The following is a 21,984-nucleotide window of genomic DNA, read 5'->3' on the forward strand; positions in this document are numbered from 1 at the left end:
TTAAATGACCATCTACATTAAAACTTTTCAAACTAATAGTAAGTTATTTCACAGCTATAGTAAAACAGACTTTCAGACCATGAATAATTTAACAGCGAAGCACACAAAAGTATTTGTATGTTCCCTGCTATGGACAGTCTCCCTCAGTCTGTATTTATTTATTTATTCAGTATTTATAACTGAAACATAGACCAATACAAGAGCAGCAAAAACATTGTTTTAAAATTAAACTTAAATGTAAATCCCTTTGTGTAACCTAATTTAAAAATTTAACCTTTCAAAACACGTGTGGTGTATAAGTTTTAACCAGTTAGATGAGTTATGGAAAAGTTGTCATAAGAAAAGCTGTTAAGGGCTGGCCCGGTGGCTCAGGTGGTTGGAGCGCCACCGGTTCAATTCCCACACGGGCCAGTGAGCTGCGCCCTCCACAGCTAAGACTGTGAACAACAGCTCTCCCTGGAGCTGGGCTGCCGCGAGCAGCTGGAGGTTGCCGCAAGCAGCTGGAGGTTGCCGTGAGCTGCCGTGTGCTGCCACGGGCTACTGTGTGCCGCCATGAGCACCGGCGGTCAGCGTGAGTGGCCGGCAACCATCATAAGCGGCTGTGGGCTGCTGTGTGCTGCCGTGGGTTACCGTGTGCTGCCATGAGTGGCCAGCAGCCATCGTGAGCAGCCAGCAGAGCTGCCATGAGCTGCTGGGAGCGGCTGACCAACTGCCTCAGCCCCGTGGGAGCACCAAGGCTCATAACACCAGCATGGGGAGCTGTGTCCTACACAACTAGACTGAGAAACAATAGCTTGAACTAGAGTGTGGGATGGGGAGGCAGAATGGGGGAAAAAAAGAAAGAAAAGCTGTTAAAAAGTAAACTGAATTATTGAAAATGATACAAATTAATTTTTTACATGCTAAGCAGCTGTCCTCCATTGCCTGAATTTAGCACTTCTGCAGATAAATGGGACATATACATCTGTCAGAAGTTTTGTGTGGCACCTTTCAAAAAAACAAGTCCATCACACAGGTGTGTTAAATTATACTGTCCCTGTCACTACAAAATCTAATAATGAGAATGACAGCCAATGAGGGTAGCAAGATTTCAAAGTTTTATGGAATTAAATTCTTCCAAAAATGACTTGTATCAAGCATAAAAAGGAATGAAGTGCTGATATATGTTATGACATAAATGAACCTTGAAAACATGACGCTCAGTGAAAGGCAGACACAAAAGACCACATACGGTATGATTCTATTTATATGAAATGTCCAGAATAAACAAAGCTATAGAGACAAAGTCAATAGACAACGCCGAGGGCTGGGGGCCGGGGAAATGGGGAATGACTGCTAATGGGCCTGGGGGTTTCTTTTTGGGGTGATAAAAATGTTCTAGAATTAGATACTGGTGACAGTTGCATAGCCTTGTGAATAAGCACTGCACCGACTAATTTAGACAGATGAATTTTATAGTATGTGAATTATACCTCATATTTTTTTTAAAAATCACACTGGTAAAACATAGGCTGGGTGCAAATACTCCGACAATCTATTTTGGACCCTAGAGAAGTTGGATTCTATTTAGTCTCGGGTTGTTGTCATTTTCCTTGTTTTAAGTCCTATTTTTTAAACCAGGAAGGAAGCCAAGCAGCAAGCAGGTGCACTCAGTTGCTCAAACCAGTTGGAGCAGCTTTCAGAGTGTGTCTTACTCTAGTACTTTTTTAACCCCAATGACAAGATCTGGGATGCTTTCAATACATACTTTAACTTTACTTGGCGCCTGCACAGCTCTTTACTTCTCCAGTACCCCTGACAGAGCTACTTGTTATTTGGTGAAGAGCAGACCTAATTATTACATGGAGGACAATGTGGGCCAAAGACATTCTCCTTCTGGCCTGGGCAGAAAGAGTGCTAAAAAACCAGTTCTCTAAGTAAGTTCTCTAAACACACACTCGGGCCTCACGCAGCAGTAAGTACAGGTGGATGGATACCTTTAACACATCTCTTTGCTGTCTTTTTGCTTGTGGCTTCCAATGTGATGCCGATTTCATCAGGATCCTGCCCTTCTTCCTTAACCGCCTGTCAGGAAGAGACGAGTTTTTACATTATCAAGAACTGCCGGACACATACTGTTCCTTGTAAGTAACAACCTCCTAGCACACAAAGGCAAACTCTTCCTTGCAAAGACCAAGTCTGGGTCTGCTATGTGGGCTGCAAGCCCAAAAGGCACAGGATGAATCCAATGCAATGTGGTTCCCTCTGGGCCCCATGCCCAGAAGACAAAGGGGTGTGTGAGCTGGGACCCCAGAATTGGGGTCAATGACCAGTTCCAAAATGGCCCCTAACCTTGAAACTGCCCAACCTTCTAGTTTAAGTTAATAACATAACACAAAAGCAGAAGCTTGTACTTGGTCTGCATTGGCCAAAGGCTGCGTGGTGTTCCACAGGCTATCTTTGACCTCTGGGGAAGAAGAACACCAAACAGACCAGGTCAGGGAGGTATCTGTGTCCCTGGCACAGGAGCGGGCACTCAACAGTAAACTCACCAAGTCCCTACCCTTAAGGAGCTTGTTCTGGTTGGGAAAACAACTATCCCCTGCACTTAACTTTGTGTTAAGTGCTGTGAGATGGGATAACACAGGATGATATAATAGAAGGAGGCAGGCAGGTGGAACTGCACTTTAGGGAGGGTGGTGGGGGAGGTGAAAGCTCAAACCCAAAATGACAACAAGGAGTCTGCCAGAAGACCTTGGAACAGTCCCGCGAAGGGCTTAAGTGCAAAGGTTCTGGGGACAGATACAACAACAGCCCCCTTTCCTGAAAGATCTCCAAGGTCCTTCAGTCATTCGTTCTCCAGAAGAAACTGAGGCACAGGAAGAGGAAGGCACTTGTCCAAGGTCACAGACCCGAGTCTCCAACTCAAGCCCTGGGAGAAGTCCAGGGGCCGCCCTAGTGGCTAAGAAGGCCGGCTGTCAGCGCACGTAAGGCTACAGGCTGGCAGAAGGCAAGAAACAGAGAGGGGCTGTGACAGGCCAAGGTCACACAGCTCGGGCGGGGGGTCGACCAAGATTGGGATGGGCCGGGGACACTCGGGTGCAGGAGTCGCGGTGACAGGCCCGCGTGGGGGCGTGCCCCGGCCTCCTGCGCCACCCCGGGTCCCCCTGCAGCCTCACCTTCTTGAGTCGCTCCATCAGGACGCTCTTGTTGCCGCCGGTGTCTAGGTTCCGCTTCTTTAGCTCCGCCCGTAAGTCGATCACCCGCAGGTCGCTGAGTCGTCGCGTCCCGGCCTCAGAGGCGCCCGGGCCGACAGTGGCCGTGCCAGAACCCGAGTCGCCGGACCCTGCCAGAGTCTCCGCCATCCCGGGTTTCCCGTCTCCGCCACCTACTCCCCACACCGCCAGGGGCTGTAGCGGCTTTGAGCACAAAATGGCGCCGCCTAAGAGGAAAACGCATTCGCTTCCTCCCGCCCCGCTTTCCGGCCGCGCATGCGCGCCGCCCCTACCAGCGTTCTTAGCCTCAAGTCGGCTACCGCGTAGCCCAACCGTTCGTTTCCCATCATAACGCGCAGGCGCTGTAACTGCAGCACGCATGCGTTCCGGCCCTTCGCGGCGGGAGGCCAGTGAGACGCAACGCGCCTGCGCACATCTCCCCAGAGCTCTCACCACGCATGTGCAGACGCGACCGGGAGCGTCGGTTCTGCGCCAGGTACGCCTGCGCAGAAGCGAGGCGCGCCGGGGCGGCTGGAGCGGTTCTCTGGCAGGCGGCGCCATTTTGTGCTAGAAGCCGAGATAAAACCAGCCTGGTTCTGTGTGAAGTGGGTGGCGGAGCCAGGGTCCCTGGAATGGCGGAGACTCTCTCAGGCCTAGGCGATTCGGGTGCGGCGGGCGCAGCGGCTCTGAGCTCCGCCTCGTCAGAAACCGGGACGCGGCGCCTCAGCGATCTGCGGGTGATCGATCTGCGGGCGGAGCTGAAGAAACGGAATCTGGACTCGAGCGGCAACAAGAGCGTTTTGATGGAGAGGCTCAGAAAGGTGAAGCTGGGGACCTGGGAGTGGGCAGGTGTTGGGTCAGGGGATCCCCGGCGGCCGCAACAGAGTTTCCCTGGCCTCAGGGCCCGCCTTCGGCCCCGTTTGCGGCCTGCGCCCGGTCTGGTGCTCCGCGCTTCTTCTGTGGCTCCTCCTAGGCCCGAGCAGGAGCTGAGAGCCCAGCCTGGCCCAGGTTCAAATCCTTGTGCCGCATTAGAGCGAGAAAAACAAAATCTGGACGCGAACGGAGGAAGCCGCTAGTGCTCTGCAGCTCTAGGTAGCGGGTGACATCGACCGAGGGCTTCTATTTTCCCCATCAGCCACTTCGCCGAGGGCCTTGCTCTCATTGTCTCTTCTCGGTTTCCAAAAGTGGACGGGAAACCCTGAAGTCCTCACTTCCTAGGCGAGGTAGGGGACTCGGTCAAGGTCACACGGCCGGGGTGAGGAGGCGACGGGATTTGAACCCAAGCTGGCTGATTCCGAGCCCGCTCTTGCCGCGGAGGTCTTTTCTAGGAAGGTAAACGTTCCTTGTTCGTTTAGAGCCAACAAGTCTTGAATAGGGAGTTAATTTATAAAGTAAACACGTCAAGAGAATGTTTAAAGGAGGAAAAAAGAACAGTTTAGGGGTTTTCAGCTCTAGCTTGGAGAACTAACATGGAAGGGAAAGTGCTATGTGTAATAGCGACCAGAAATGTAAAAGACAGACTTGGGGAGGACACCGAGATGGCTTCAGGACTTAAGGCAGGCAGAGTGTGGGCTCCCGTCACTGCGTCTGGACTCGGAGCTCTGCCAAGTCTCAGTGGGTTGATCTTGGGCATGGAAGACGTTTAATCCTCTCTGAGCCTGTTTCTTCTTGTGTAAAAAGGGAAGGGAAAAAAAAGGTGCTTTCCTGTTAGGACTAAGTGAGATTGCATGAAACAGGCGTGGCATGTTGCTTGGCACATGTAAACACTGAGGATATGATCGTTGTCACAATTCACTTTTCCTCTATGCCACCATGTTTCATTTTGAAAACGGGGCTTCTAATCCCTACCTTGAGGGGTTCTGAAGGCCAGGTGTGAAAACCATGAAATGTCTGCATCCCTTACATTTTCCTTATTCCTATTGGTTTCTTTTTTTGCCTTTTTCCCATCTAGGTCCTCTTGCCTTGGGACCCTCACAGCTGGGACCCCTATCCCCCTCACCCTGCAGACAGTGTGGTTTGTGACTCATTCCACCCTTTTGGCTCAACAATTGAAGATTGGGGTTTTATTTTTTATTAATTGTTATTAAGAGGAAGTAGGGATTACTTGTTTTCCAGATGAGGAAGCTTGGGTTTGTGAATGATGAGTTGATATGCTCAGAGTCAGTTGGGGTCTGTCTTTTTTTTTTAAAGAACTGGGTTTTTACATTTTTATTTTTTATTTTTTTATTTTTATTGGGGAAGGGGAACAGGACTTTATTGGGGAACAGTGTGTACTTCCAGGCCTTTTTTTTCCCCAAGTCAAGTTGTTGTCCTTTCAATCTTAGTTTTGGAGTGTGTTGTTCAGCTTCAAATTGTTGTCTTTTCAGTCTTAGTTGTGGAGGGCGCAGCTCAGCTCCACGTCCAGTTGCCGTTTTCTAGTTGGCGGGGGCGCAGCCCACCATCCCTTGTGGGAGTCGAACCGGCAACCTTGTGGTTGAGAGGACACGCTCCAACCAACTGAGCCATCTGGGAGCTCAGTGGCAGCTCAGCTCAAGGTGCCGTGCTCCATCTTAGTTGCAGGGGGCAGAGCCCACCATCCCTTGCGGGACTCGAGGAATTGAACCGGCAACCTTGTGGTTGAGAGCCCACTGGCCCATGTGGGAACCGAACCGGCAGCCTTCGGAGTTAGGAGCATGGAGCTCTAACTGCCTGAGCCACCAGGCCGGCCCAGTTGGGGCCTTTCTAACTAGAGCTTTCACTACTAGTAGTGTTTCTTTCACTACTGATACTGACTTCCTTTACTCTTAGCAGGCAGCTCATCGACCAAGATGGTTACCTGGGAAAATGCAAGGAAAGAGGGTTGGCACTTGGGGAGATGTGGTCCCTGCTCTTCACCACCAGGATCTCCTATCAATAAAGCCAAATTGGGGGTGGGGGGTATCCTTTTTCCCCCCCAGACATTCCAAAAACCTGCAAAGCTGATAAGATGACATTGAGCTTTCCTGTCTGGCTGGTGGCTGAGACTGGTGTGGGACTTCAGGAATCTTCCATCATTGTCATCTCTGAGGGGACAGATCCATCCCTGCTTCTCCCTCCTTTCAGTTTCTTGGGGATGTGGCCACAATACATAAATACTGTCAGCCTGTATACACATCTCCTGTCCTGCCCAAGCAAGTCTGGAATTTCTGAACTTCTCTTTCTCTCCCACTTCTGTCATCCAGTTTGTGTCCCTTTGTTTATTTTTCCAAGAAGAGCAAAAAGAGGAAAAGAGAACACAACTGTAATTTGCCAAGGCTCATAAGGATGTCTCAGAGCCCTCAGTGCCCCTAGGGATGACCCTGTAAACACTGCACCCAGAAGAGACATACTGAGGGTGAAATATATCCTCCTATCTGGGACAGTTCTAGTGGTGTTCCAGAATTGTCTGTCCCCAACAAGAGGGTGAGAGACTTTCTGGTTGTCTGCTCTTTGATCCCAAAGCAGAACTCTCCAACTCCTGGCTCTGGCTTTAGAGAGAAGAGATACATTTTCTTTGCTCCTGGTACAGATTAGGTGTGGAACACCCCCACGCTTGTTCCCCCAACCCCATTCTAAATTCATACTTACCAAACTGGAAAACTCCTGAGAATCTGAGACTCCTAAAACTGTCTAGAAATAAAACACAGTATTTGAAGGGGGTTTAAATGAAAATAATGCTCACAGTAAAGAAAGAAAGTATTATTAGTAAAACCTAAACATGAAGCCCAGTATCCAGGGATGTCATTGACGTGTTCTGTACTGATTTGCTGAGCACGGGAGGGGGCTGTTGAAGTGAATGACCAGTCCTTGGGGTGGGAGGCTGGGCTTGCCAGGAGCTCCTTCTAAGTCTATGCTTTGAGGTAGGTCCCCTAGTGGTTGAGAGCAAGACCCCTGGAGTCAGTCATAGATGTGTATGATTAGATAAGGTAATGCATGTCATGCCTGGTCCCATGCCACGCACAGCAGGAACTCAGCCAGTGAGTGTTAGTATTCTTTCCAGACAGTGCCGGTGCAGGTGAGGCATGGAGCTGGGGGTCTCAGAAGGTCGGACAGCACATTGCTGGGTGAAATCATAGGAAACTGGAGCGTGCTCTTTCCCTTTTTGAGTGCCCTTGAGCCCAGGAATAGGATGAAGCAGATTGTGGTGATAATGTTAAAAATAAGCCTAATGTTCGTTTAGTGCTAGCTTTACATGCATAATAGAGTTCTCACGACAGCATTTCAGGGTAAGTACTTTTATTAGCTCCATGTTCCAGAATAAAAAAACAAACTCCGCGTGATTAAGTAAAGCTGAGAACTGGTTAAGTCTGACGCTACCAGTTCTGACTCCTGAGCCCTTCCTTCAAGGTGTAGAGCAAGAGAATGAATGAAAGGGGTAGTGGGAAGCATTTCCGAATCAGCAGCCTGGAGCTTCTGTGAAAATCAAGTCTGTGTGCTGACTTTTGGTGAACTTTTATCTTCTCTTTAGGCAATTGAAGATGAAGGGGGTAATCCTGATGAAATTGAAATTACCTCAGAAGGAAACAAGAAGACATCAAAGAGATCCGGCAAAGGTATTGAGGACTTTATGAGTTCTGCTAACATTAAGAGGTTTCTTCAAAACTGCTTTCTTTGCTAATGTGCCTTGTTTACTAGGTTGTATTTGGGGCCTGTGAATTGCTCTGTGAATCAAAAAAGCCTGGAACGAATGAAGCCTTGCGTGTTCTTTCAAGATCCCTCTACTGTATTTTGTTTCTGTGCTACTTGGGAATTCAGAGTGTGGAAGAGGTATTTACACCTCTACTCATTTCCTTCTGTAGGTTGCTCAGCAGCCCTTGCTTATCCAGAACCTTAACCTTAGAGTATAGAGAGTATTTAGGATGGCTTGAGTTTCCTATTGTTCTGACTTCCAGAAACTAACTTCCCTTTTACCATCTGACCAAAACAGAGTTGTCATTTTTACAGATAGTGCTTTCAGAAACTACCTGCCCTATAAAAACACGTTCCACGTGGCATTAATGACCTTAGCATCTGACCCAGGCCTCCGCTTCCCACTTCCTCCCCCTGCCACCTTCCTCTACTATGTTCTGGGCTTTCATCCGGCCACAGACGTGGTTCACTCTTGGCCCTCTGTGCTCTGTCCACACGCTCCTGTTTCCCATCTGTCTGCATTCGCATCCTATCAAGAGACAACTTCTGATCCCACCCGGAGCCACTCATGTCTCCCCGGGTCCTCTGCACTGCTATGGCTTAGTTCCTTATACCTTGCTGATGTCATTCTGCCTGTGTAGTAGCCAGATTGTTGAAGGCAGGGCCTGTATCTTCTTTGTTTTTCTTCCCCCTCGGCATTTACTCAGTAATTTAATAACACAACTACTGTTTTAAGAAAGAATCAGCTAAAACTGGGTGTTTGGACTGGTCTAAAAGTTCCCTTGGTTGGTTGGAAACTTTGTTGCTCAGGCCCCAAAACAAAATGAAATACATGACCTGGCCAGTGGGTTTGAAATAAATGCCTAAGAGGCAGGCACACTGTGGTGTAAGCTCTGGGTGTCTACCAGTTAGTGACCTCACCTTGGAATGGAGTCACTTCTGTGGTCCTTTGTACGTTATGCATTTTTGCCTTTGCCCGAGTAAATGTCAAAGAGTACTGGAAAATCGACAGAGAAAGACTGTTGTGGCGGGGGAAAATGGAGCCAGTGGATCGTCCTTTTGCTCTTCCTTTTCATTAAAAAATAAATAAATAAATAAAAAATACTTGTACATAGGGTTTTTAAAAGTACAGACATGCATTAAGTAAAATGTAGTTTTTTCCCGATTGGGAGGCAGCCTGTTAGAAGGTTGAACATGTTTCCCCAGACTTTTCTGTGTGTTATGCAGTCATTGAAAAATAAATACATTAGGGTGCACATACACCTGTGTACATGTCTTTTTCTTTCCTTTAAAAAACTATGTCCTACTATATAAAATATTTTATGATTTGCTTTTTTTTTACTTAAGATGTTAAGGACGTCTTTCCAAAGTGCTACAAGTAAAGCCCCAATACTTTTTTAATAGCTTAATGTAATCCTTCCTATGATGTACCACAACTTAGTTCATCAGTCTCCTTATTTCTAAACTTTTGAGATTTTTTTTTTCCAATTTTCACTCGGCATTTCCAATTTTCAGTGCTGCCACGAACCAGAAATGTCTCTGTGGTTGAAGGAATATATTTTTTGATGACTAACTAGAAGTAGAAGTCTGGGATCAAAGGATATGTGCGTTTTATTTTAAAATAGCTACTCCAACAGGCTATACTAGTTAATCTCTCACCCAACTGTGGAGGGGGAGTGCCTGTTTCTTTAAACTCTGGTAACACTGAGTATTATTTATCTTTTTAAATGTTCTCTCTTATATAGAAGAAAGGTATTTTGTTGTGTTTATCTGCGTTTCTCCACAGGTAAAGTTTTCATTTGCATTTCTTTACAGATTAGAGGGTTTCTGATAATTGGCCATCAGTGTTTTCTGAATTGCCTTTTCTACCCTTTGCCCATTTTTTCTACTGGTTGTTTGTTTTCTTGACTTTTGAGTGCTATTTATAAAATGTCGTAATTGTTTTTTTCCCCAGACTGTCTTTTGACTTATCTGGTTTGTGGTGTTTTGGTCATTACATTTTTAATCATTTATACTGACTGTGCTGTCAACCTATGCTATGTGGTTTGTAGATTTTATGTTTTTAAAGGCCCTTCCTTGCTTTAAAATTACAGAAAATATTCTACATTGTAGAGTAATAGTTATGGTTTTATTTTTACATTTGGATGTTTAGTTCATTTGAAACTTACCTTTGCAAATGGTGTGAGGTAGAAAAGGATCAAAATATGGAATATTTCTATCAGATTCCTGTTGCCCTTTCTCAGTCACACTCCTCCCCTATGACCTCCTCTCCCCCCCCATCCTGCCCCCACGTAATTACTTTCACCATAGGTAGGTTTTGCCTTTTCTGGAACTTCATATAAAATTAAAACCATTCAGTACGGACTCTTTTGTGTCCGGTTTCTTTTCTTGGCCATAATTCATTCTATCTGGAGCTTTACAGTAAATTTTGATATTTGATAGAGCAAGTCTGTAAGTTTCGCTGAATTATTTTCAACTACCTTATTAGATTGTATCAAGATTTTAACAGCATACTGATTAGTTTAATCAGAATCCTTGAAAGCATAGCTCAAGTAGTCTCAGCACTCCTCCAAAATAATAGTCTTACGCCAATAATTTGTTTAGCAGAATCTTTTAAAAATAATTACCAGGAAAGTAAATTTAACTGGAAAAGCAAAATCAGCATGTTTGCTTTTTTTTTTATTATTATTATTATTTTAAGGCAGGTGCAGCTCACAGTGGCCCATTTGGGGATCAAACCAGCAACCTTAGTGTTATCAGCACCACGCGCTAACCAACTGAGCTACCCGGTCACCCCCAGCACGTTTGCTTTTTATTAAACTATTACCCAAAACTGTGTTACTGGATTGTTTTGGGTTTGTTTGTTTACATGTGTATATTTTTCCCTGAACTATTTTAGAATAAGTTGCAGGCATGTGCCCCTTTGCCCTACATACTACAATATCGCCTAAAAGCAAGGACATTACATAACTATGGTTATCAAAATCAAGAAGTTAGCTGGATGGCTCAGTTGGTTAGAGCGAGCTCTTAACAAGGTTGCCGGTTTGATTCCCACATGGGATGGTGGGCTGCGCCCCCTGCAACTAAAGATTGAAAACGGTGACTGGACTTGGAGCTGAGCTGCGCCCTCCACAGCTGGATTGAAGGACAACGACTTGACTTGGAGCTGATGGGCCCTGGAGAAACACACTGTTCCCCAACATTCCCCAATTGAAAAAAAAAGTTAGCATCGATACAATACTATTATCTAAGTTTAGACCTGACCTTATTTAGATTTCAGCATTTGTTTCAGTAACATTCTTCGTAGTTCAGAAGAAAAATCAGAGTCATGCATTGCGTTCAGTTATCATGTCTCTTTGGTTTCTTTTAATCTGAAACAGATCGCAAGTCTTGCGTTATAGTTGTGACACCGCCATTTTTGAAAGTGTAGACCACTTATTTAAAGACTGTTTTTTTTATTTTGCTTTTTCAAGTGATTAGGTTCAAATTGTACATTTTTGTCAGCAATACCTCCAGAAGCGCTATTCTCAGTGTAGCTTCTCCAGAGACACATGGTGTTTGTCCATTTGAGTAACCCACAGTGTTGATCAGGTTTCTCCACTGGAAAGTTACTACCTTACCCTTTGTCATTGTATCTATGGGGACAATACTTGGAGACTTACATACTTACATTTAGTACTAAATATCCTGTTCCTCCTCCACTAGTTTCGGCATCCACTGATTCTTCTCCAATAGTGATTTTCTAAATTTATTATTCCTTCTACATCTGTTAGTTGGTTTTCTACCTACCATAAGCCCTTCTTCCCCATTTATCAGTGTGAACTTTATTCATAGGTTGTAAGACTTTATGATTATTATTTTAAATTTTGATGTTCAAATTGTCCCAATGAGAGCCCTTCAAGCTGGCCCTTGTGTCTTTTTTGACATGTCCATGTCATTGTTTGAGCACTTGTTACTTTCTGATGTAAGAGGGTGTTCCAGTCTCTTGTACTTTCCCTCCCCCACCCCAAGAATCAGCCATTTCTTCCAAGCAACCGGATCCTTTTTGAGGAGGGTGGTTGTGGCACTCTGTTACTGGGATGTCAGCTCCTTCTAGGCCAGTGCTGGGTTTGTAAGGTCTATTGGGCTGAATATGCCTCATTCTGGTAAGGCACTCAGAACTAAGCCAGTGACAACTTCAGAGATGTGAGAAAATAAAGCCCTGGCTGATACACACAGTGTACTTACCAAACTCACTGGCTAGTTAGAATTGTTTGTCACTTCACATTCTCTTGCATTTTGAGGTGGCAGTGATATCTTCTGTAAGTCAAAGACTTATTGTTCAGCAAGATGCTGCCAGATGGGTGTGTGTGTGTGTGTGTGTGTGTGTGTAGTATTGTTAAATAGGAAATGATGCTGAAAGGAGCTATTCAAGACCTATGATATAGTTCATTTTGAGGAAGTTTTTCTAGATGTGATGATTTCATATAAGAAAGTTGTCCATTCCCCCCAAAGTAACTTAAAAAGAAACTTTGAAATTTGTCTATTCTAAAATTAATCTAAAAAAGAATAAACCCAAGAATAACGAAAATTTTGAAAAACCAGTGAGGCAGACTTGTCCTGATTTTAACAGGATATTAGGACCAGGGAAGTTTTAGGATTTACTCATTTTAAAGGTAGCACTAAAGATTTTTCAATAAATGATGTTAGAACAATTGGCTATCTGACGGTGGGGAAAACTATTCTTACCTCCTACTGTGCAAAACAGAAATTCCAGCTAGGATAGTACTTTTATAGTGGTAAGGAAGGCTTGAAATGAGACTAAAACTGAGAGACTATAAAGAAAAATAAATTTGATTACATAAAAGATTTAAGCTTCCCAACAAAAGACACCATAAATAATTAAGACACACAACAGACTAGGAGAAAATATTACAGCATATAAATATCCAGAAAGCAATAAATATTTCTACAAATCAATAAGGAAAATAAAAAATCCAGTTGACAAAAAGCAGAAGACTGAATGAGCAGTTCACAAATAGAAGAAACAAATGTGACCTATAAACAAAAAAAGATTCCCATGTTAGCAATTGAAGGACAACACACAAAAATAATGAGATACCATTTTTGCCTATCACACTGGTAAAAATGTATACCATTCCTAATATCCCACGTTGGTAAGGGTGTGAGAAATGGGCAGTTTTTGGAATGATCAACTAACAAAGCCTCTTGGCGGGTAAGTAAGGAACATGCACAGTATGGAATACAAGATGGCAGTATATCAGTGTCCATAGTGCAGGAAAACATCTCAAGGCCTGTTACCGAGTGATGGCAAGTTACAGCAAGTATAGAATATAATCCCATTACATAAGGAGTTTATTTCCGTTTATATGTGTATGTAAATGCCCAAGAAAACGTTTTGAAAGTCTACCAAGGAATACCGTGGGCAGAAGGGAAACTAGCTTTTTCCATATATTTAGGAGGGAGCATCCTTTTTTCTTTTAACTTTTTTATTTTATTTAATTTTTTTATTTACTTAAGTGTGTTTTCCCAGGACCCATCAGCTCCAAGTCAAGCAGTTGTTTCAGTCTAGTTGTAGAGAGTGCAGCTCGCAGTGGCCCATGTGGGGATCGAACCAGCAACCTTGTTAAGAGCACTGCGCTCTAACCAACTGAGCTACTTCGCCACCCCAGGAGGGTACATCTTTTATTAGTGAAGTAAAATTTACAGTGAAATGAGTGCATCTTTTCATGAATGTATTTGTATAGTTACGTCACTGTGTCTGTGTGATCAAATAAAAATAAGCAGTGGTCCGCCCACACGGGGTGCTATGAGGGAGTCCCAGCAGAAGTAGAGGGAGGCAGCCCACCAGGCGAGTGTGGCCATAATCACCAAGGCAGAAGCTGAGCAGGGAGCTGGGGTGGCATCACAGGCAAGAGGGCCAGGAGCAGGTTCTGGAGCAAGAACGACAGTGCCTGTCGTTTGGAGGCTGCGAACAAAGCTGGCAGTTTACTTTATGGAGGATGGATTTGAGGGGCACTTTTTCCTTTAGTATAAAGACAGACGGTGTTTTAGTTTTTGCTGGAGAGCAATTTTTTCCCCCCAGAAGCAACAATTTTTTAAATTGTATAATTTTTAAAATGAACAAAGTAAAAAGACAAATGACAAACTGGGAAAAGACTTGCAACTTATGTCACAAACAGTAGGCTTCTATACCTAATATGCAAGACCCTAAAAATTCTACATACCGGTAGCAGCAGTATCCAAGGAGAAATATACTCAAAAGTAAAGATAACATTTGTAGCAGCCACTGATCCTTGGGGTACCAGAAAAATGTGGGGTATAGGTACAGGTAGAAAGAGAGTGATATTTTTCATTTATGTTAATTTGGCATTAACCACACCATTTTTCATCTTTGGAAGGTAAGGTGTCTTTTCCCAAATAGTGATTGTTGAGAAGTATCCTAGTGGGGGCACATGCTTTCTATATTGAAAACTAAACATTCCTAAGACTGCATGTTCACTTGGTATTTCTAACTATGAGCTGTTGTCCCCCGGAAGGGATTTGGGCTGCAGTGTACCTGTGCCGCTGCTCAGAAGGAAAGGCAGTCATAAGAGTGGAAACCCCTGATCCTGCTTGATGAAAATGTGCTGCCTTTTTTGTAAAAGAGAGAAATACAGTATAAAGGGTGGCAAGTTTGTGGTAACCTACTCAGATTTTTCCTAGTCACTAGAACAGAATTGGACAAAAAGCAGTGTACATGTTCCAGAACGATAGCAGCTTTATCAAATCTAGTAAAACGGGGGAATGCTGCTGGGGCATCTTCCTGGTGTATGAATAAAGACCATTGGTTGAGTTCGAAACGTCTTTTGAAACCCAAAGCATATTTTGTCATAAGATTATCATAAAATGGTAAATGGGTCCCCAGCCAGCAACCAAGGCTATTTGTACATAATGTACTGAGTTCTAGTATTAGTATGAACAATCTCCTTTGTTCCTAAATAAAAATCAGGTAACACATATTACAAGGAAATTTTTATTCCTGAGAGAGGGTAGTTTGTGTATTGTTTGTTGTTTAAGTCTGCGTTATGGAGTGAATGATTAGATTTGGGATTTTTTTGGAGGTTTTTTTCCTCCTAATGTTGCACATTTTGTACAGCTTAAGCTTAATCGTTCAATATAGGCAAATTAATGTCTAGTTCCCTTATATTACTTGAAACAACACTTAATAAATAGGCTTAAGAAATTGATCTTCACTCTGGGAAAAAGGCCTTGCAGAAAACGGGTTTTCCTGAGGTGTGGCAGATCGGCATCCTTTCCTGCGTACAGCCTGCGAGAAGCTGAGTGTCACCTTCCTGAGTAAGAGCTATAGGAAGTTGCGGCTCTGGCAGAAGCTCCAAGACACAAACCTACTACACTTCGCTCTGCTTTTGAGACACAGTCTTCACAGGATATTTCATGTATTTCATTTCATCCATGTGATTTCATTCTTCACATTGAAAATAGTCAATCAATGTAATATTGGCGAGCCTACTCTAGAGACCAAAAATTTCATTTTTGCCATAATTTTTTTTGGTTATGCCTAATTTCCATTTTTGCTTCAGCTGTCATTTCTATTATCATTTACATTTTTCTGTTTTTTACTCATTTTATCATTTGTATAAAAAATACAGCAAATGACCATACATACACTGCTGTTTGGATGAAAGTGCCAGCATGCCTGCCTACTGTGAACTGTTGGCTCCCGAACAGATTGTGAATGTTATAAACTAATCTATTAGGAAGAAAAATTACAAGGTTGGGTGAGGGGAGTTGGGGAAATGGTTTCCTCATATTTTTATAAATGCTGAGTCAAAGTTGTCTAAAAAGTGAAATGCAAGCCTGAAAGTGTGGCCAGCCTTTTTATTGTTCATTTTTCTCTTCACCTTAAATTACTAACCTCTTAAAGAAACGCCTAAAGTTAAGCCATTCCTTCCAGTTCATTTTCCTTTTCTTCCAGTTAATCTCAATACTTTGTATTTTTTTAAATATTACAATGCCACATAATTAAAGTGAACAAAAATAACAGATAAGTGGAAGGGAATCAAAACTTTAAATAGTCCCAGACATACATAAGAATATATAATGCGTAGGACCAACATTTCAGATCAGTTCGGAGGTGATTAAAAATGGTGTGGGGAAATCAGTTTCCAGAAGGGATAACCATTTGGAAAATAGTCTCACTCTCTACAGAACTGAGAGTCAAGTGTGAAATCGAAAAACAAAAAAGAACTAAATACGGGTGAATATTTATGTAGTCTTAGTTTAGAAAAGGGCTTTAAAAACTCATTGGTGCCTTTGGCTACGTGAAAGTGAATTTTACCCAAAACCCATAAATAAAACTAAAAGATTGGTGAAGAACTGGGAGAAAATGTGTGTTGTGTATACGGTATGCAAATAGAAAATGAGGACAAATAGAACAAGCTTTTAAATGGGGAAAGGATATAAATGAGAAAGTTTTATAAAACTACAAATGATCAACAAAATTTCAGCCTAAGCAATAATCAGATAAATTCAGGTTAAAACAAGTATTCTTTCTTTGCCTAGCACATTGGCAAGGGTAAAGAAAAATGTCTGGTTTTAACAGAGATTCAGAAAGATGGGTACTTTTATCCACTGTTGCTAGAGCTATGTGAATTGAAATAACCTTCCTCTGGAATGTCTTGATAATGTGTAGGCTTTTTCTTTTTAATAAAAACCTTAAAAATACACATACTCTTTGTCCTGGAGATGCCATTTCTAGAAACATGTTCTAAGAGGATAATTGCGGGGGTGGGGGGCTCACCAGGATGTTCATCTTTATAAGCATTTTCTTAAATTTCCAACTATAGGTATTAATTAGATCAACGATGGTATCTCCATATAATGCTATTAAAGAATATGGAAATATGTTCAGAACTTGAGTGAAAAGATTATAGAACAACAGTACAGTGCCATTTTTATACGCATAGTACATGTATATACATAGCAAAATACGGGCAGATATCTATATGTGTTAGTATATAACAGGGCTAACGCTAGGTCGTAGTTATGAATGGCTTTTATTTTCTCTTTGCTTATTTGTTTTGCTTTATGTCGTTGTTTCTGTGCGAAGACATGCGTCATATTCCTTAACTAAAAAGCAGCACATTTGTATGCGATACTATTCTCCCTACAATCAAAGCCACTTGATAGAAGGCCAGGCCTGAGAAAGCTCTGGTCTGCCTCCACCTTACGAAGAACCCATTTCCAGAACCTCTTCTGGGAGGTGGGAGGGGGCTGCCCTTATGCAGAGTGGCCTTACTGCTCCTGGATCCCGCAGGGCGGTTCCTAGGCTGGGAAGTGCCCTGGGCATTTTAGGTGACCACGCTATCGTGCTGAGGGCCTGTACACATAAACGCTTGGTTCTGCAACATGCGTGTCATTGATCTCATGCTCTTAACAATTCTCTCTTCAGGGCGTAAACCAGAAGAAGAAGGTGTGGAAGACAACGGGCTGGAGGAAAATTCTGGGGATGGACAGGTACGTGCAGCTTTCGCCCGTGGATCCATTCGGTGGGTGGACCCATGGCTGTCCACTCGTTGATGGTTGTGTTTTGCTTTGTCACAGGAGGATGTTGAGACCAGCTTGGAGCACTTGCAGGACATCGACATGATGGACATCAGCGTGCTGGACGAAGCAGAAATCGACAACGGAAGCGTTGCAGACTGCGCGGAGGACGACGATGCTGACAACCTCCCGGAGGCCCTGTCTGATAGCAGAGAGCTGGAGGGAGAGATGAAGGAGCTTCCTGAGCAGCTTCCTGAACATGCTGTAGGTACAGCCTCTAGAATACATGCTAAATATCAATTCCTCGAATAGCAGAACAGATGAGAAGTTTTATATTTGGAGTTAAGTTCTTTCAGTGCCAGTTCAACAGGATAATGGCTAATCTGTTCACATGTAAAATTCAGATGATTCTGAAAACACACTTTGCTTCATTGAAAAGTGGTGTCTTGTGAGGTACAGGATCATATGCTATCTATTTGCACAAGGCAACATTAAACATTTCAGGGACATTATTCAAGACCTTCCTACTACAGGAGGTTGGTCGACGGTGTAATGGCTTGGATGCCTTGAGAATACTGAAAGAAATTAAAAGTTGTTTTTTTGCTATTAAGAACTGATCAGTACCCTCCTAATAGTAAACCTGTGATACTAAGATTTGACATTATTTTTAAAGCCTTAGGTTTTTTTTATGTTAGAAACAAATCAAATTAAAATACACTTATAACAGATATTATTTATTGAACTGTCTGCCAGGCATTAGGCATTATGTCCTTTAATCTTTTTAACAACAATATGACATATAGATTATGCCCATTTTCCAGTTGAGGAAATTGGGGAGTAAAGAGGTAAAGAAATATCTCCAGGCAATACACACTCATAAGAGCATAAGAATTAAGACCAGGTTGATACCAGCGTCCATGTGCTTAACTCACACATCATGTTGTCTTGGTGCCATTAATTTATTAGGTTATTTTACTTCCGTGAGGGTGAATTTGCTGGGTATACAGAAAAGTTAAAGGGTCACCTAAGTTTTGCCAGTCCTGTGCTCCTGTTCCCACACTCCGGTTTGGAAGTTGCTCGTGGTGGCTTCTCAGAGATGTCATTCCATTCTGGGCAGTAGCCATCGCGGACACAGTTCCAGCATTACTGTGCAGGCTGGGGAAAGATTGGTGGCCACCAAAATCTAATAATCCACTCCAAAGTGTGATTCTGGATGTTGTTCCTGGAGGAGCAGCCCCCAAACCTGGTGTCCTGATCTACTTGGAGAGTGTACTACAGTCGTCCCCCCTTATCCATGGGGATACGTTCCAACACTCCCAGTGGAATCATATTATAATGCTGTTTTGATTTCTGTACTGTGTTTAGGATTTTGTCACAAATGATTTTTCATGGCTGTTAACTTTTCCAATGAAAAGATGTAGCCTTGTGTTACTTTATTATTGATACAATAAACTGTATTCTCCATTTATTTTACAGGTGGAAGACAGAGAAACTATAAACAATTTAGATACTTCATCATCTGACTTCACTATATTACAGGTAAATTGTTGTATATCTCCGTAGTTTTAGCATCAAAGGTTAGACTGCAGTTTCTGGAAACTACTGCAGACATTGTGTGGCACTCCCAAGTAAAAGTTTTTGCAAGGTTTGCCTACTTGGTCAGTATCTCTAGAGTGGGTTTTGCTCCCCTTTTCCCAATTACAATGTGCCTATTGCAAAGGACTTGTTGTCTTGGCTTCCCCTCCAATCATAGGCTCCCTTCCAGCTGAGAGGGCATATTTGGGGAAGTTCTTATGGATTTGATTACTGAGGAAAAGGCACACCTGTCGGACCCATTCCAGATGGCATCCTTTGCAGAAAGACCGAGACAGCAAGGAGGGGCGCCCCCTCTCTAGGACAGATTTGATTGGGTCCAGACTAGGATGCAGGGGGGTGGGATGGGCAGAGCACGGACATCACAGCTGGGATAGGTGGATTCCAGGGCTTCTGGTTCTGCCTTTGGGCTGTTTTTCTTATAGAAAATGCACAGATTTCTTTTGATGACTTGGCTGTTTCATCACCATCTGTAAATATTAAATCTTAGATGAGAACAAATGAAATGTGGACTAACTTTCAGGTATGATTTGCATAAATGTGGGTCTTGAGTTTTCTTTTAATTTTTCTGCCAGCCTACATAGATGTAAATTGTTGGAATAAACTTACTTGGGTAGCTGTCTAATTTTCAATAGAAAGTTTTGTGAGGAGATGAAAATATAGTCCGCTTATGCCAGTCCTTGTTTTGTTTTGTTTTTTAACTTTATTATTATTTTTTAAAATAATGTCACCTATGCTGCTTAATTAGAAATCACTTCTCAGACAAGATCTCCATTTGCTTCTGCCAGGCAGGGCAAGGTTGGTTATTATCGAGCCAGAACCACAGCCTCAAAGAGGTTGCAAACCTCAGAAACACTTGGTGGAACCCAGCTCACTTTAGGGCTGATGTCTCTCTCCAGCTACGAAGCGACACAACCCATTCCTGCCTCTGAAAAGAAAGGAGGAGCCAGGTCTGGTCGTTTCATTGAGTGTCTTTCTAGGTCAAAGACTCCCAAGTTAAAATGGAGAGCATAAAACACCTCCCAGAGACAAATAAGAATGTATTTGCTTTTCTCTGAAAAAAGTTGAGAGAATTGTTCTGCCTCGTTTGTTTCAGTCGTAGAGTCTTAATTCCCAGAGTGGGGTATGTCTTATAAAAAACAAATTGAATACAAATAAATGAAACTACGGGGAAAGGGAACGATTTCTTAAGGCTTCCTAGAATGGCAGATCAAGCCCCAGTGGAAGGTACAAACCATCCATGTCTATTTAAGGTGTATATGTTAAGTACCTATGACGCGTCGGTGTGGCTACAGACATGAATGAGAAGAAAGGCTGGTCTCCGTCCTCACAGGACCCATCCTCCACGTGTGGAGTATGCATGTAAACGGCATTGGGAAGAACCCTGGACTGATGCACAGACTCCCCATCACAGCCTGTGCTCTGCTGTGTGTTCTTCAGCAAGTTTGTCAACCACTCTGTGCCAGTCTCCCAGTCTGAAAAGAGGGATGATGCTAATAGTACCAACTTGCTAGGGCTGTCTGATTAATACATGTATACATGAAGTGCTTACCGTATTTTGCCGTGTATAATGCGCTGCCATGTATAATGTGCACCCACGTTTTTGGCCCAAACTTGCAGGGGGGAAAATATCTTTCATTTTAACTTTTTAATTCAAATTTTTCTTTGTTTACATTTAGGTGGTTGTTTTTTGTATTATAACGGAATTTTAGTGTTTGTTGTTTTTTTTATTGGGGAAGGGGAACAGGACTTTATTGGGGAACATTGTGTACTTCCAGGCCTTTCTTTTTCCAAGTCAAGTTGTTGTCCTTTCAATCTTAGTTGTGGAGGGTGCCGTTCAGCTTCAAGTTGTTGTCCTTCCAGTCTTAGTTGTGGAGGGTGCAGCTCAGCTCCAGGTCCAGTTGCCGTTTTTCTAGTTGCAGGTGGCACAGCCCACCATCCTTTGCGGGAGTCGAACTGGCAACCTTGTGGTTGAGAGGATGCGCTCCAACCAACTGAGCCATCCTGGAGCTCGGCGGCAGCTCAGCTCAGCTCAAGATGCCGTGTTCAATCTTAGTTGCAGGGGGCAGAGCCCACCATCCCTTGCGGAACTCGAGGAGTTGAACCAGCAACCTTGTGGTTGAGAGCCCACTGGCCCATGTGGGAATCGAACCGGCAGCCTTCGGAGTTAGGAGCACGGAGCTCTAACCACCTGAGCCACCGGGGGGCCGGCCCCCAGTGTTTGTTTTTTAACGTTACAGTACAAGAAATTTTATGTATTGGTAACAAAGTTATGACATTTACGCATCATAGAAAGCCAAGAACTCTGCATCGTTGCAAGTTCCTCATAAGTTCAACAAAACCCATTATCGTATTTCAGGGTATTATTTTGCATATGGATATCATCATTGATTTCTAGAGTTACACTTTTAACTCATTAGCATAAATAAAAGAATTGAAAACATTTATATAGCTACAGAATTAGTACTACCCATGTATAATGCACATCCTTATTTTTCCTTTATAAATTGAGTTAAAAACTATGTATTATACATGGCAAAATACGGTAAATTTGTGCCTAGAACCTAATCAGTGCTCATTAGTAGTATTGGCTGAAATTCCAGAATAATGTACCTTGTGCAGAAGGAACATGGGGGCCGGACCACATATTGAGAGAAAGGCCCTGCATTAGTGGGGCAGCCTCTGGAGCCATTTGGGGAGGCCTTTCTCTGAGCAGATGGCCCCTGAGCTAAATGTGTAGGACTTAGCTGGGGGTGGGGGCAGGGGACAGGTGGGCCTGTCAGGGAGGTAAGTGGCATGAGGGCCATTGCTGACGGCTTTAGACCACAGAGGGACACGTGGACATGTGCTCACCTTGGTGGCAAAGTGCAGACAGATGGGGATGGGAACAGTAAACCAGAGGCTACTGTAGGTGAGGGATAGCAGTGGTCTTAATTGACAGGGCTTCCCTGGAAGGGTATTTGGAAATTAGAGTTGGCTCAGTGGGGACCTCAATTGTAGGAGGAATGTGTTATCCTGAAGAGCA

The 21,984-nt window shown here is 43.4% G+C and overlaps 2 protein-coding genes across 5 annotated transcripts in view; one reads left to right on the plus strand and one right to left on the minus strand.

Annotated features, from left to right (window-relative positions):
• SAFB2 (scaffold attachment factor B2) overlaps nt 1–3,471 on the minus strand; it is a 40,780-nt gene extending 37,309 nt beyond the window's left edge. For 2 of the 4 annotated variants that reach the window (XM_019710757.2, XM_074337653.1), the window contains exons 1-2: nt 3,159–3,469; nt 1,977–2,064 (exon numbers count right to left, since the gene is read on the minus strand). In XM_019710757.2, coding sequence (XP_019566316.2) covers nt 1,977–2,064; nt 3,159–3,344 — 274 coding nt within the window. In that variant the 5' untranslated portion in view covers nt 3,345–3,469. Of the gene's footprint in view, nt 1–1,976; nt 2,065–3,158 lie in introns of all 4 variants that reach the window. The other 2 variants (XM_074337652.1, XM_074337654.1) reach the window with 2 other exon arrangements.
• A 212-nt stretch (nt 3,472–3,683) lies between these two features.
• The window catches only part of SAFB (scaffold attachment factor B), a 34,560-nt gene continuing 16,259 nt past the window's right edge, over nt 3,684–21,984 (plus strand). The window contains 5 exon segments of the mRNA XM_019710761.2: nt 3,684–4,015; nt 7,660–7,744; nt 17,275–17,339; nt 17,427–17,630; nt 18,843–18,905. Of these exon segments, the coding sequence (XP_019566320.2) occupies nt 3,827–4,015; nt 7,660–7,744; nt 17,275–17,339; nt 17,427–17,630; nt 18,843–18,905 (606 nt within the window). The 5' untranslated portion in view covers nt 3,684–3,826.

This window comes from Rhinolophus sinicus, linkage group LG07 (assembly GCF_036562045.2).
Source record: "Rhinolophus sinicus isolate RSC01 linkage group LG07, ASM3656204v1, whole genome shotgun sequence".
NCBI classification, from domain to species: domain Eukaryota; kingdom Metazoa; phylum Chordata; class Mammalia; order Chiroptera; family Rhinolophidae; genus Rhinolophus; species Rhinolophus sinicus.